General features: G+C 48.8%; 1 protein-coding gene across 3 annotated transcripts in view; it reads right to left on the bottom strand.

Annotated features, from left to right (window-relative positions):
- Positions 1-16,340, bottom strand: part of nat10 (N-acetyltransferase 10) — a 92,256-nt gene that overhangs the window by 57,083 nt on the left and 18,833 nt on the right. For all 3 annotated transcript variants that reach the window (XM_070899650.1, XM_070899649.1, XM_070899651.1), the window contains exons 3-4: positions 8,646-8,737; positions 3,407-3,578 (exon numbers count right to left, since the gene is read on the bottom strand). In XM_070899650.1, coding sequence (XP_070755751.1) covers positions 3,407-3,578; positions 8,646-8,737 — 264 coding nt within the window. The remainder of the gene's footprint in view (positions 1-3,406; positions 3,579-8,645; positions 8,738-16,340) is intronic.

Genomic DNA, 16,340 nt, shown 5'->3' with positions numbered 1-16,340 from the left:
GAGCTGCAGAACACCAAAGGGCAAAAAACGTTAGTAGGAGTTGTGTACAGACCTCCAAACAGTAATAGGGATGTTGGGGAGGGCATCAAACAGGAAATTAGGGGTGCATGCAATAAAGGTGCAGCAGTTATAATGGGTGACTTTAATATGCACATAGATTGGGCTAGCCAAACTGGAAGCAATACGGTGGAGGAGGATTTCCTGGAGTGCATAAGGGATGGTTTTCTAGACCAATATGTTGAGGAACCAACTAGGGGGGAGGCCATCTTAGACTGGGTGTTGTGTAATGAGAGAGGATTAATTAGCAATCTCATTGTGCGAGGCCCCTTGGGGAAGAGTGACCATAATATGGTGGAATTCTGCATTAGGATGGAGAATGAAACAGTAATTTCAGAGACCATGGTCCAGAACTTAAAGAAGGGTAACTTTGAAGGTATGAGGCGTGAATTGGCTAGGATAGATTGGCGAATGATACTTAGGGGGTTGACTGTGGATGGGCAATGGCAGACATTTAGAGACCGCATGGATGAAGTACAACAATTGTACATTCCTGTCTGGCGTAAAAATAAAAAGGGGAAGGTGGCTCAACCGTGGCTATCTAGGGAAATCAGGGATAGTATTAAAGCCAAGGAAGTGGCTTACAAATTGGCCAGAAATAGCAGCGAACCTGGGGACTGGGAGAAATTTAGAACTCAGCAGAGGAGGACAAAGGGTTTGATTAGGACAGGGAAAATGGAGTACGAGAAGAAGCTTGCAGGGAACATTAAGGCGGATTGCAAAAGTTTCTATAGGTATGTAAAGAGAAAAAGGTTGGTGAAGACAAACGTAGGTCCCCTGCAGTCAGAATCAGGGGAAGTCATAACGGGGAACAAAGAAATGGCGGATCAATTGAACAAGTACTTTGGTTCGGTATTCACTAAGGAGGATACAAACAACCTTCCGGATATAAAAGGGGTCAGAGGGTCTAGTAAGGAAGAGGAACTGAGGGAAATCTTTATTAGTCGGGAAATTGTGTTGGGGAAATTGATGGGATTGAAGGCCGATAAATCCCCAGGGCCTGATGGACTGCATCCTAGAGTACTTAAGGAGGTGGCCTTGGAAATAGCGGATGCATTGACAGTCATTTTCCAACATTCCATTGACTCTGGATCAGTTCCTATGGAGTGGAGGGTAGCCAATGTAACCCCACTTTTTAAAAAAGGAGGGAGAGAGAAAACAGGGAATTATAGACCGGTCAGCCTGACCTCAGTAGTGGGTAAAGTGATGGAATCAATTATTAAGGATGTCATAGCAGTGCATCTGGAAAATGGTGACATGATAGGTCCAAGTCAGCATGGATTTGTGAAAGGGAAATCATGCTTGACAAATCTTCTGGAATTTTTTGAGGATGTTTCCAGTAAAGTGGACAAGGGAGAACCAGTTGATGTGGTATATTTGGACTTTCAGAAGGCTTTCGACAAGGTCCCACACAAGAGATTAATGTGCAAAGTTAAAGCACATGGGATTGGGGGTAGTGTGCTGACGTGGATTGAGAACTGGTTGTCAGACAGGAAGCAAAGAGTAGGAGTAAACGGGTACTTTTCAGAATGGCAGGCAGTGACTAGTGGAGTGCCGCAAGGTTCTGTGCTGGGGCCCCAGCTGTTTACATTGTACATTAATGATTTAGACGAGGGGATTAAATGCAGTATCTCCAAATTTGCGGATGATACTAAGTTGGGTGGCAGTGTGAGCTGCGAGGAGGATGCTATTAGGCTGCAGAGTGACTTGGATAGGTTAGGTGAGTGGGCAAATGCATGGCAGATGAAGTATAATGTGGATAAATGTGAGGTTATCCACTTTGGTGGTAAAAACAGAGAGACAGACTATTATCTGAATGGTGACAGATTAGGAAAAGGGAAGGTGCAACGAGACCTGGGTGTCATGGTACATCAGTCATTGAAGGTTGGCATGCAGGTACAGCAGGCGGTTAAGAAAGCAAATGGCATGTTGGCCTTCATAGCGAGGGGATTTGAATACAGGGGCAGGGAGGTGTTGCTACAGTTGTACAGGGCCTTGGTGAGGCCACACCTGGAGTATTGTGTACAGTTTTGGTCTCCTAACTTGAGGAAGGACATTCTTGCTATTGAGGGAGTGCAGCGAAGGTTCACCAGACTGATTCCCGGGATGGCGGGACTGACCTATCAAGAAAGATTGGATCAATTGGGATTGTATTCACTGGAGTTCAGAAGAATGAGAGGGGACCTCATAGAAACGTTTAAAATTCTGACGGGTTTAGACAGGTTAGATGCAGAAAGAATGTTCCCAATGTTGGGGAAGTCCAGAACCAGGGGTCACAGTCTGAGGATAAGGGGTAAGCCATTTAGGACCGAGATGAGGAGAAACTTCTTCACCCAGAGAGTGGTGAACCTGTGGAATTCTCTACCACAGAAAGTAGTTGAGGCCAATTCACTAAATATATTCAAAAGGGAGTTAGATGAAGTCCTTACTACTCGGGGGATCAAGGGTTATGGCTAGAAAGCAGGAAGGGGGTACTGAAGTTTCATGTTCAGCCATGAACTCATTGAATGGCGGTGCAGGCTAGAAGGGCTGAATGGCCTGCTCCTGCACCTATTTTCTATGTTTCTATGTTTCTATGTTTCTAACTACAGACCCCCCTCTTTGGCTGAGTGTCTACTGAATACTGTATTGTGTGTAACCCAAGAATACAGACTAATGTGATTCTGAGACCCCTCCAGAAAGGAGTCAAAGGTATTTGGTGCCGCAAAGGATGCTACTGCAAAGTTAGAGGTGAAGGTTACATTACTACTCAATATTCAGTCATTAGGTAAATCCAAGAGTATAATGTCATATTGCAGCACAATCCTACTACCTGGAAACATGCAGTACCTGATTCTAATGTTACCCCCAATGTCTAACATGCTATGAATGTCAGTGTACTAGCACATACAACAGACAAAAGAAGGAGCTTCTGCAAGGCTTCAACATAGTGTCTGAGCTATGCATTCCACTTAGGAGTCATATCTCTGCATGCTCACTGCAAAATAAAACTTTGAGTAAATTTGGCCTTGAACCCTTAACTGTGAGATTAGTAGTATTCTCAATGGGTGAAGGAAGACATTATAGCAAAGCTGATCATGCTCTCAGCTGACATACATTTACAGACACACATATTGCTTCCAGCAGGCATCACTGACTAATGATCAATGTTACTCTCTTTATTTCAGGGTTGCTGACCATTCTATTGTCCCAGCTAAATCCGTAAAGATCAAGGATCAATCTTGGGACCTATCTGGTCTGTATGGCTCAGCCACCCTCAAAATATATAAATTGCTCTAATCTCACCGCTAGCCACGATAATCTTGTTTCTTTACATGCACACAAAAGTGAATAGAAATAATGTACCCACCTGCAGAACACACATCCCATATGTGTTACCCAGGATTTTATGAGTCTCATTGTAATAGCAGTATCGAATGTTAGTTGCAGCTACAAAAAGTTCAAAGGGATCATCCTGCTTGAGGTCAAGCGTACCACTTTTTATCTTCTTCTGTAACTGTCTCATTCGCTTCTTCCTGTGACTGGAAGAGAATCGGGTATGTAACATTTATACAACAGCAGCATTAACTGTAATGATCTGTACCACACTCAGTAACAACTACCTGTAAAATGCTGACAAGATTTGTAAATATAAGCAGTCAGCCTGGAAATTATTATTCATTTTAGCATTTCTTCACCACTTATACCAATATGAATTTTGCTACATCTATTTATCCCATACATTCCAAGAGATTCCAAGAGATTTTGACTTCCGTGGCCAGGATTAAGCATTCTATGCAATTGGGCCATTGGCACACAATGCTACTTTCTCCTCTTATTTGTTAATATGGACACCAAGACGAACTTGTTAGCCTCACGGGCTACTGGGTTAAAGAAACATTCTTAATCTATCTTTTTTATAGAAGCAGATCCCTTGTAGAGTTGCTCATGGAAGTCAAAGTGTATTTTTTAAATTAGCAGAATAGGAAGTGCTGGTTAACTTCAGGTCAGTAGTAAGTGACTGGCTTTTTTATTTTTTAAGATAACTTTGCATCTGTAACAAAGTGCAATACCTGGAGCATGATGACTTTTTTTTTAATATCATTATCATAGGCGGTCCCTCGAAACGAGGATGACTTGCTTCCACGTCAAAAAAGGATGAGTTCACAGGTGTTTCGAATGAAGAACCCGAACTATATCCTCAAAGGTGGAAGATGCCTGTGTGTGGATTTTTTTAACGTGTGGTGGCTGTTGCACACCAGCCACCACACGGGCTTGACAGAGCTAGGTCTTGGTCCAGTGGCAAGGATTACCTAAGACAACCGGAGACCTGCTCTGCTGCACAGACCTAGTGCGCACACATATCGCAGTGTGGGCTGGCCCGTGCTGTCCCTGGGCCCCTCGCCCCGAACTCACGCTTCCCCTGGGCCCTGATCACATTCCTCCAGTTTCTCACAGCTCCTTCGCCCCGATCTCGCCGCTCCTGCTGTATCTGCCCACGCTCCAATCACCGACCTGGATCTTACTGACGTCACTCTTTGCTGCCGTTGCCCTCCTGCACCAGCTCGCGCTGTACCTTGTAGTGGCCGTCACACTGCCCAGGACCGCTGCTTGCCGCTCCTTTTATGGCCCCGACCTGCCGCTGCCGGAGGTCGGGAACTGCGCAGGTCCTTTGTATCTATTCGATCGAAATCCTTAATCATTTTAAACACCTCAATTAGTTCACCCCTCAAACTTTTAAAGTCGAGGTGAATACAAGCCACCTTTATGCAACTTGCCCTCAGCTATATAACTCGTTATCGCAGGCCAGCATGTCGTACAATAACAGACTTATTTTCTCCGGAGCTATATTTACATTGTGTTTTGTAAGTACAGCTCCGTGTAGTTATTCATTTCCCCTTTGTTCCTCGGCAAAGAGAGGACAGAGAGGCAGTCAGCACCCGTTGAAATGAGCACGTTGAAGATCTCCTTAACCGAGACTGTCTTCGACACGAGTGTCCTTAACTCCATCACGCAGCATGCTACCCGCCACCATCTGAGCACAACCCCAGCCCGGCACGAGGTAGAAAAGGCCATCCGTCAGCTGAAGAACAAGGCGGCAACAGGAGCAGATGGAATCCCCGCCGAAGCACTAAAGCATGGTGGAGAAGCACTATTGGCACAAATACATGCCGTAATTTCTCTTATTTGGAAAGAGGAGAGCATGCCAGCAGATCTCAGGGATGCCGTAATCGTGACCATCTTCAAAAAAGAGGACAAGTCCGACTGCAGTAACTACGAGGAATCTCCCTGCTGTTGGCACAGGGAAGGTCATCGCAAGAATCTTCCTCAAAGGCGGCCATGTACAAGGTTTGGTGCTGTTCCCTACATTTCTCTTGTAGTTGTCGCGTGGTGACGATCTTGTCCACTGTACCCTTTCGTGGACAGAATCCGCATTGCGATTCTGGAAGGAGATCTTCAGACACGGAGAAGAAGATTGAGGAGGATTCTTTTTCTTTAATACATTACTAGTGAATCTCCTGTGGTGCTGTTCACAAGTTCACAAATCTTGGGGTTTGGCAGTACTGAGAAACGGGAAGGTGTTGGAGCTCAGCAGCAGTGCTGGGGGAGGGGGGGAATAAAAATGTCTGTCTGAATCTTGCTGGAGTGGGGCATCTTGCAGCATACACCATTAGTTAAACTTTTTCCTGCATCTTTCAGCTTGAAATTTTTTTGCGTGCAACTTGCTGGAATTGCGAACTGGTAATGGCATGGCGAGGGCATCGGGGCATCTGGGACCAATGAGATTTAAGGATTGACAAAGTAACAGAGGAACGACAGTGAATGAGGCTGAATTAGAGTGGGTAAACTAAAGTCAAATCAGGTACAAAAAGAGAAAGAGAGAGGAGGAAAGAAAGATTGGATTAAGAGATAACAAAGAGAGAAAGGAAAAGAGAAAATTACTTTAAAATCTCTTATAATTTACAACAGCAGAATAAGATTGAAGACATTAAATGGTTACCTTTCTGGACCAGAGAAGTTGATTGGCATTGCATTAATAATTATCACGTTGTTAAAAGGATCAGTAATCTCTTAAATACCAGCCGTAACTTTCTGCAGCAAGGTTAATAGGTAATTAGTGGGCAAATCCAGCAAGTTCTTAGAAATAATGGAAAGGCTAAGAGCATAAGAATGTAAGAAATAGGCGCAGGGGTAGGGCATTCTGCCCTTCAAGTTTGATCTGCCATTCAACAAGATCATGGCTGATCTTCTACCTCAATTTTACCTTTGGGCACTATCCCCATATCTCTTGATTCTCTTAGTAACCAAAAATGTATCGATATCAGTCCTGAACGCTCAACGACTGAGCATCCACAGTCCTCTGGGATAGAGAATTCCAAAGATTCACAACCTTTGAGTGAAAAGAATTTCTCACCTCAGTCCTAAATGGCCGATCAGTTATTCTGAGACTGTGATTCCTTGTTATAGACTCACCAGCCAGGGGAAAAATCCTTCCAGCATCTACTCCGTAAGCCTTTTAAGAATGTTATATGTTTCAATGCTATCACCTCTCATTCTTTTAAACTCTAGGAACTATAGGCCTAGTCTACTCAATCTCTCCTCATAGGACAATCCCCTTATCCCAGGAATCAGTATAGTGAACCTTTGTTGCACTCTCTCGAAGGCAAGTATATCCTTCCTTGGGTAAGGAGACCAAAACTGTACACAGTACTCCAGGTGTGGTCTCACCAAGGCCCTAGCAAGACTTCTGTACTTTTATGCTCCAATCCGTTTGTAATAAAGGCTAACACATACCATTCACTTTCCTAATTGCTTGCTGTACCTGCATGTTAACTTTCTGTGATTCATGTACAAGGACACCAGGTCCCTCCGAACACCAACATTTCCCAATCTCTCACCATTTAAAAAATACTCTGCTTTTCTATTTTTCCGACCAAAGTGGACAACTTCACATTTCTCCACATTATATTCCATTTGTCATGTTCTTGGCCACTCACTTAACGTCTATATCCCTTTGCAGCCTCTTTGCGTCCTCCTCACAGCTTACTTTCCTACCTAACTTTGTATCGTTAGCAAATCTGGATACATTACACCCAGGCCACTCGTCTAAGTCATTGATATAGATTGTAAATAGCTGATACCAAGCACGGATCCTTGCGGTACCCAACTAATCATAGCTTGTCAACCTGAAAATGATCCAGTTATTCCTGCTCGCTGTTTTCTGTCCGTTAACCAATTCTCAATCCATGCCAATATATTACCCCATATCCCATGAGCCCTAATTTTGTGCAATAAGCTCTTATGTGGCACCTTATCAAATGCTTTTTGAAAATCCAAATACACTACATCCACTGATTCTCCCTTATCTACCCTGCTAGTTACAACCTCAAAAAATGAACAGCTTTGTCAAACACAATTTCCCTTTCATAAATCCGTGTTAAGGGCAAGATGATGTTTGTGCATTGTAAATTGACCAGCAAGTTCTGGAGGTTTGCAAATCACGGCGCATCTCTATCCCAGAACTTGCTAATCGATTTCCGCATTAATAATGGCATGCAGTGTTAACATGTTATTTTTCGAGCAAGATTTGGTTCAATAATGCATACTTGGACATTCGCCAGACCACATACTGAGACTGCAACAGCTTGGGAACTGCAGACACATGTGCAGCTGAGAACTTGCTTCAACTAACAGAGAAGATAGTTCTAGGAAAAAAATCAACTACAAGCCCAGGGTTTTGAGCAGCCGAAGTCACAAGTAAAATGTTAATGAAGGTACTCAAAGATATAAAAGGTTATTTTACAGGTAAATTTAATTAGGTTACCTAACAATGTTTTTTATATTTATGTTACAAATCTTTTGATTCTGTCATTAACAGGCTGGGGAGAAGAAAACAAAGGTGGCTAAATTAGTATTTTTTTTTTTAAAAGATGTATTTTGAGTGATTTGATATGTTCAATTTTTCTTTTGCTGGTAGATAGGTCAATAAGTATTATCAGATTCTGCTAACTGATCATACCGGTTTGGTATGTTATTTACTTCCTCAGTTCTGATTGTTATACTTCAAAGTGTGATGCCAGAGTGTGAAAGACACTTTTGATTAAAAGTTTCACATCAAACTATCAAGTTTTGACTCTTCAGTAAGTGCCAGTGTTATAGTATATGAGTCAATCTCCTGTAGTAGGGAAATGGGGAGTGCATTCTTCAGGTGACGCACAGTTTCAGAGTGGGGTTAACTGGAACAGGGCACGCAGACATACTTCCGTGCAGATTTTGAAGCTATACATTCTGTCCTTATTTTGTTTTTATATTATAGTTAAAATCACAATACTTATTTGGGAGGCAGAGAATAGAATTAGGTGGAGCTGGAAGATAAAACATAGCCATTACAACACCACACTGGTGGGAGGGTGCAATTACAGTGCGACAACTATGTATTAAAAAGGCAATGTTGATAATAAAAGCAGACATAGTGATTATAATGGGAATAGGAAGTGTGTACAGCGGCAATATTTTAATACATTACATTGTTATATAAAGAATAGATTTAAGCCATGCAAAATAATTCTATGTTGGAATTAATATTCACCACATCAATGGTAAATTACCTGCTGAAGCCAAGCTCCTTCTTGTAACACCACAACACAGATGGCCTGGCCTTCACTGTAGCTTTAGACAGCATATGATGAAGTATAACCACCTGCCGTGAGAACAGACAAAAAAGTAACTATGAGCTATCTGCTGTATTGTTCATACACATAGTGATTATAAGTGGAGCAATTTTCATCAACAAGATCATAGAAACTCAATTGGCACTGCCCATTGGTGCAACAATGGACTTGGCTATGGAGAAGTAGAATATAGGATTATGCTGCAAGTATTTGATCCAAGACAGGAAATAAAGGAAAAGTGCTCAGTGGAAACCTGACTATTTCCCAATAGGGGGGAGATTAAAAGCCAGTGTGCAAGTTCAGAGGGGACTGCTCTTATACACCTTTGCGGAGCCAGCTACAAACAAGTACACACAGAAAATTCATACATTTATTTTATTTTCAAATTTCACCTAGACCAGGATGAGATAATAGAAACATAGAAAATAGGCGCAGGAGCAGGCCATTCGGCCCTTCGAGCCTGCACCACCATTCAATATGATCATGGCTGATCATGCAACTTCAGTACCCCATTCCTGCCTTCTCTCCATACCCCCTGATCCCTTTTGAATATATCTAACGAACTGACCTCAACAACTTTCTGTGGTAGAGAATTCCATAGGTTCACAATTCTCTGGGTGAAAAAGTTTCTCCTCAGCTCGGTCCTAAATGGCTTACCCCTGATCCTTAGACTGTGACCGCTGGTTCTGGACTTCCCCAACATCGGGAATATTCTTCCTGCATCTAACCTGTCCAATCCTGTCCAAAGCCTACTGATCCCAGAAACCAACATCATCAATTCTGGAAGACATCGTTCCTTGTTCTAGTTTCCCCTGCTGCACCCAATTGATGTGGCATTTAATATATTAAAAAAGGATTAACCCAACAACAGATTTATTGTACATCACAACGTGCTATACAACAACTTGCATTTATATAGCACCTTTAACAACCCCAGAGGCACAAGAAAAAAAGTGAATGGCAAGTCAAAAGAGATATTAGGAGGCAGGACCAAAAATGTGAATTTTATGGGGGAGAGGGAGACAGATGGGCAGAAGGGTTTAGGGAGGGAATTCCAGAACACATATCCAAGGTGGCCAAAGGAAGAAACTAATACACAAGATAATACACAAGAGGCCAGAGTTGGAGGAACCAAGAGTTCTGAGAGAGGGGATTGTAGGACTAGAGAAGGTTAGAGGTAAGGAGGCGGAGGGGAGGTGGAATCAGTGGCAAGGATATTAGAGGTTGTGACCAGGGGTAGACAATGGCTTCATTCTTGACCAAAGATTAGCTGGAGGAAGACCAGGTGACTGACGAGCAGTCTGGCAATACAAACAACTTGCATTTATATCACGCTTTTAACATAGTAAAGGTGCTTCACAACAGAGATGATCATAGAATCATAGAATGGTTACAGCACGGAAGGCGGCCATTTGGCCCATCGAGCCTGTGCCTTTGTAAGAGCACCTCAGGTAGTCCCACTCCACCACTCTTTCCCCATAGCCCTGCAATTTGTTTTCTTTCAGGTATTTATCCAATTCCCTTTTGAAAGCAGTGATTGAGTCTGCCTTTTAGGCAGTGCTTTCCAGATCATAACCACTCGCTGTGTAAAAAATTTTTTTATGTCGCCTTTGGTTCTTTTGCCAATCACCTTAAATCTATGTCCTCTGGTTCTCGACCCTTCCGCCAATGGGAACAGTTTCTCTCTATCTACTCTGTCCAGAATTTCAATTCTCAATCTTCTTTGCTCGAGGGCACACAACCCCAGCTTCTCCAGTCTATCCATGTAACTGAAGTCCCGCATCCCTGGAATCATTCTCATAATCTTTTCTGCACCCTCTCTAAGGCCTTCACATCCTTCCTAAAGTGCAGTGCCCAGAAATGGACACACTACTCCAGTTGAGGCCAAACTAGTATTATATACAGGTTCATCATAATTTCCAGGCTTTTGTATTTATGAAGCCCAGGATCCCGTAAGCTTTTTCAACCTGCCCTGCCACCTTCAACACTTTGTGCACACATATACCCCCAGGTCTCCCTTTTCGTGCGTCCCATTCATGATTGTACCATTTAGTTTATATTTCCTCTCTTCATTCTTTCTACCAAAATGTATCACTTCACACTTTTCTGTAGTAAATTACATCTGCCACGTGTCCGCCCATTCAACCAGCCCCTCTATGTCCTCTTGAGTCTATCACTATCCTCCTCACTTTTCACTATACTTCCAAGTTTTGTCTCGTCTGCAAAGTTTGAAATTGTGCCCTGTACCCCCACATCCAAATCATTGATATATATGAAGAAAAGCAGTGGTCCTGGTACCGACCCCTGGGGAACACCACTGTATACCTTCCTCCCGTCCGAAAAACAACCGTTCACCACTACTCTCTGTTTCCTGTCACTGAGTCAATTTCGTATCCATGCTGCCACTGTCCCTTTTATTCCAAGAACTTCAACTTTGCTGACAAGCCTATTGTGTGGCATTTGCTGAATGCCTTTTTTGGAAATCACATCAACGACATTGCCTTAATCAACCTCTCTGTTACCTAATCAAAAAACTCGATCAATTTGGTTAAACACAATTTGCCTTTAACAAATCCGAGCTGGCTTTTCTTAATTAACGGACATGTTCATTTGCAACACCTAAAACTCTCATTGGGGCCCCTTGAAGAAAAGTCCCGATTACGGATTGGTCCCCTTGGAGGCTGACGCACCCAGCAGTTTCTCTTTGCAAAGTGTAATTCGATCCATTCTCACTGCCGACTCCAGACAGAAGTGCCTGACCTCCCACACCCCCCACAACTCACTCAAGTTCACAACCTTCGTACCCCACCCAATGGGTTCCTGACCTTCTCTCCGTGCCCAAGTTCCTCCCCCACGGATTCATACCGTCGTCTCCTCCTCCCACCCCCTGCAAATAAGTTCCTGACCTTCTCCCCCCATCTCCATAGATGGGCATTGTGTGGGGGGAGTCATGGGTTGTTAACAGGTGAATAGTGAGTGTCGTGACTTTGAATTTTGTCCAGTCTTACCATCTGAATCACGTTCTCATTCTCTCACCTCACCTTTTAGACCTGGATCACAGTGCTGACTTTGTCTTCTATATTCAACATGATTATTCAAGTCAGGGTGTACAAGAGATAGCTTGGTCTTAAGACCTCCCGTCATCATTAGTTCAGCAGGCAATTTCGTATCTCTCTCTCTCTCGCACCACCCCCCCCATCTCTCTCTCTCTCTCTCTCTCTCTCTCGCACCCCCCCCCCATCTCTCTCGCACCCCCCCCCATCTCTCTCTCTCTCTCTCTCACCCCCCCGTCCCTCTCTCTCAACCCCCCCGTCCCTCTCTCTCAACCCCCCCCCGTCCCTCTCTCTCTCACCCCACCCCCGTCTCTCTCTCTCTCTCTCTCTCTCTCTCACCCCACCCCCGTCTCTCTCTCTCTCTCTCTCTCTCTTACCCCACCCCCGTCTCTCTCTCTCTCTTACCCCACCCCCGTCTCTCTCTCTCTCTCTCTCTCTCTCTCACCCCAATCCCGTCTCTCTCTCTCTCTCTCGCACCCCCCCCCCCATCTCTCTCTCAACCCCCCACCCATGTCTCTCTCTCTCTCTCACCCCACCCCCGTCTCTCTCTCTCTCTCACCCCACCCCCGTCTCTCTCTCTCTCTCTCACCCCACCCCCGTCTCTCTCTCTCACCCCACCTCCGTCTCTCTCTCTCTCTCTCTCTCTCTCTCTCACCCCACCCCCGTCTCTCTCTCTCTCCCCACCCCCGTCCCTCTCTCTCTCTCTCTCTCACCCCACCCCACCCCGTCTCTCTCTCTCTCTCTCTCTCATACCCGACCCCGTCTCTCTCTCTCTCACACCACACCCCGTCTTCTCTCTCTTTCTCTCTCTCTCTCTCTCTCACACACCCCACCCCCGTCTCGCTCTCTCTCGCACCACCCCCAGTCTCTCTTTCTCTCACCCCCCCCCCCCAGTCTCTCTTTCTCTCACCCCTCCCCCCCCGGTCTCTCTCGCTCAAGCCCCCCACCCATGTCTCTCTCTCTCTCATCCCCCCACCCATGTCTCTCTCTCTCTCTCTCTCTCTCTCTCTCTCACCCCACCCATGTCTCTCTCTCTCTCTCTCTCTCTCACCCCACCCCCGGCTCTCTCTCTCACCCCACCCCCGTCTCTCTCTCTCTCTCTCTGACCCCACCCCCGGCTCTCTCTCTCACCCCCATCCCCGGCTCTCTCTCTCTCACCCCCACCCCCGTCTCTCTCTCTCACCCCCACCCCCGTCTCTCTCTCTCACCCCCACCCCCGTCTCTCTCTCTCACCCCCACCCCCGTCTCTCTCTCTCTCCCCACCCCCGTCTCTCTCTCTCTCCCCACCCCCGTCTCTCTCTCTCACCCCACCCCCGTCTCTCTCTCTCACCCCACCCCCGTCTCTCTCTCTCTCTCACGCCACCCCTGTCTCTCTCTCTCTCTCTCTCTCTCTCTCTCTCTCACCCCACCCCCGTCTCTCTCTCTCACCCCACCCCCGTCTCTCTCTCTCTCTCACCCCACCCCCGTCTCTCTCTCTCTCTCACCCCACCCCCGTCTCTCTCTCTCTCTCACCCCACCCCCGTCTCTCTCTCTCTCACCCCACCCCGTCTCTCTCCCACACCCCACCCCGTCTCTCTCTCTCTCTCACACCCCACCCCGTCTCTTTCTCTCACACACCCCACCCCGTCTCTCTCTCTCACACCCCCCACCCCCCGTCTCGCTCTCTCTCTCTCAACCCACCCCCCGTCTCGCTCTCTCTCTCATCCCACCCCCCGTCTCGCTCTCTCTCACCCCACCCCCGTCTCTCTCTCTCTCTCACCCCACCCCCGTCTCTCTCTCTCTCTCTCACCCCACCCCCGTCTCTCTCTCTCTCTCTCACCCCACCCCACCCCCGTCTCTCTCTCTCTCTCTCTCTCTCACGCCACCCCTGTCTCTCTCTCTCTCTCTCTCTCTCTCTCACCCCACCCCCATCTCTCTCTCGCACCCCCCCCCCCCCGTCTCTCTCTCTCTCTCTCTCTCACTCCCCCCCCCCCCCCCGGTCTCTCTCTCTCTCTCACCCCCCCCCCCCCCCCCGGTCTCTCTCTCACATCCTCCCCCCCCCCGCCGTCTCTCTCTCACCCCCTCCCCCGGTCGCTCTCTCTCACTCCCCCACCCGTCTTTCTCTCTCTCACCCCACCCCCCCCGTCTCTCTCTCTCTCTCACCCCACCCCCGTCTCTCTCTCTCTCACCCCACCCCCGTCTCTCTCTCTCTCACCCCACCCCCGTCTCTCTCTCTCTCACCCCACCCCCGTTTCTCTCTCTCTCACCCCACCCCCGTCTCTCTCTCTCTCTCTCTCTCTCACCCCACCCCCGTCTCTCTCTCTCTCTCTCTCACACCCCACCCCGTCTCTCTCTCTCTCTCACCCCACCCCCGTCTCTCTCTCTCTCTCACCCCACCCCCGTCTCTCTCTCTCTCACCCCACCCCCGTTTCTCTCTCTCTCACCCCACCCCCGTCTCTCTCTCTCTCTCTCTCTCTCACCCCACCCCGTCTCTCTCTCTCTCTCTCTCACACCCCACCCCGTCTCTCTCTCTCTCTCACCCCACCCCCGTCTCTCTCTCTCTCCTCTCTCTCACCCCACCCCCGTCTCTCTCTCTCTCTCTCTCACACCCCACCCCGTCTCTCTCTCTCTCTCACCCCACCCCCGTCTCTCTCTCTCTCTCACCCCACCCCCGTCTCTCTCTCTCTCTCTCTCACCCCACCCCCCGTCTCGCCTCTCTCTCTCCCCACCCCCCGTCTCGCTCTCTCTCTCACCCCACCCCCGTCTCGCTCTCTCACCCCACCCCGTCTCTCTCTCTCTCTCTCTCTCACCCCACCCCCGTCTCTCTCTCTCTCTCACCCCACCCCCGTCTCTCTCCCTCTCTCACCCCACCCCCGTCTCTCTCCCTCTCTCACCCCACCCCCGTCTCTCTCTCTCTCTCTCTCTCTCTCTCTCTCTCACCCCACCCCCATCTCTCTCTCTCTCTCTCTCACCCCACCCCCGTCTCTCTCTCTCTCTCTCTCTCTCTCTCCCCCCCCCCCCCTCGTCTCTCTCTCTCTCTTTCCCCCCCCCCCAACCCCCCGTCTCTCTCTCTCTCTTTCCCCCCCACCATCTCTCTCGCACCCCACCCCCCCCGTCTCTCTCTCACCCCCCCGGTCTCTCTCACCCCCCCCCCCCGTCTCTCTCTCACATCCCCCCCCGTCTCTCTCTCACCCCCACCCCCGGTCTCTCTCTCTCTCTCTCTCTCTCTCTCTCACCCCCGACTCTCTCTCAATCTCTCTCTCTCACCCCACCCCCGTCTCTCTCTCTCTCTCTCTCTCAACCCACCCCCGTCTCTCTCTCTCTCTCTCTCTCTCTCTCAACCCACCCCCGTCTCTCTCTCTCTCTCTCTCTCTCTCTCAACCCACCCCCGTCTCTCTCTCTCTCACCCCACCACCCCGTCTCTCTCTCTCTCTCTCTCTCTCTCAACCCACCCCCGTCTCTCTCTCTCTCAACCCACCCCCGTCTCTCTCTCACCACCCCCCCCCGTCTCTCTCTCTCTCTCTCTCTCTCTCTCTCTCTCTCTCTCTTCAACCCCCGTCTCTCTCTCTCTCTCACCCCACCCCCCCGTCTCTCTCTCTCTCTCTCTCTCTCAACCCCCGTCTCTCTCTCTCTCACCCCACCCCCGGTCTCTCTCTCTCTCTCATCTCACCCCACCCCCGTCTCTCTCTCTCTCTCTCTCTCTCTCTCTCACCCCACCCCCGTCTCTCTCTCTCACGCCACCCCTGTCTCTCTCTCTCTCTCTCTCTCTCACCCCCCCCCCCCCCGGTCTCTCTCTCACATCCCTCCCCCCCCCGCCGTCTCTCTCTCACCCCCTCCCCCGGTCGCTCTCTCTCACTCCCCCACCCGTCTCTCTCTCTCTCTCACCCCAACCCCCCGTTTCTCTCTCTCTCACCCCACTCCCGTCTCTCTCTCTCTCTCTCACCCCACCCCCGTCTCTCTCTCTCTCTCTCACCCCACCCCCCGTCTCTCTCACTCCCACCCCGTCTCTCTCTCTCTCTCTCTCACCCCACCCCGTCTCTCTCTCTCTCTCTCACCCACCCCCCCACCCCGTCTCTCTCTCTCTCTCTCACCCCACCCCGTCTCTCTCTCTCTCTCACCCCACCCCCGTCTCGCTCTCTCTCTCACCCCACCCCCGTCTCGCTCTCTCTCTCACCCCACCCCCGTCTCTCTCTCTCTCTCTCACCCCACCCCCGTCTCTCTCTCTCTCTCTCTCTCACCCCACCCCCATCTCTCTCTCTCTCTCTCTCTCACCCCACCCCCGTCTCTCTCTCTCTCTCTCTACCCCCCCCCCGTCTCTCTCTCTCTCTCTCTCTCTACCCCCCCCCCGTCTCTCTCTCTCTCTCTCTCTCTCTCTCTCTCTCCCCCCCCGTCTCTCTCTCTCTCTTCTCTCTCTCTCTCTCTCTCTCTCTCTCTCTCTCCCCCCCCCGTCTCTCTCTCTCTCTCTTTCCCCCCCCCCCCAACCCCCCGTCTCTCTCTCTCTCTTTCCCCCCCACCATCTCTCTCGCACCCCACCCCCCCGTCTCTCTCTCTCTCTCACCCCCCCCCCCCCCCGTCTCTCTCTCACATCCCCCCCCCGTCT

This window comes from Pristiophorus japonicus, chromosome 14, assembly GCF_044704955.1.
Source record: "Pristiophorus japonicus isolate sPriJap1 chromosome 14, sPriJap1.hap1, whole genome shotgun sequence".
Lineage (NCBI taxonomy): Eukaryota > Metazoa > Chordata > Chondrichthyes > Pristiophoridae > Pristiophorus > Pristiophorus japonicus.
The sequence above is the reverse complement of the archived record's forward strand: the minus strand, read 5'-3'. Positions and strand labels throughout refer to the sequence as shown.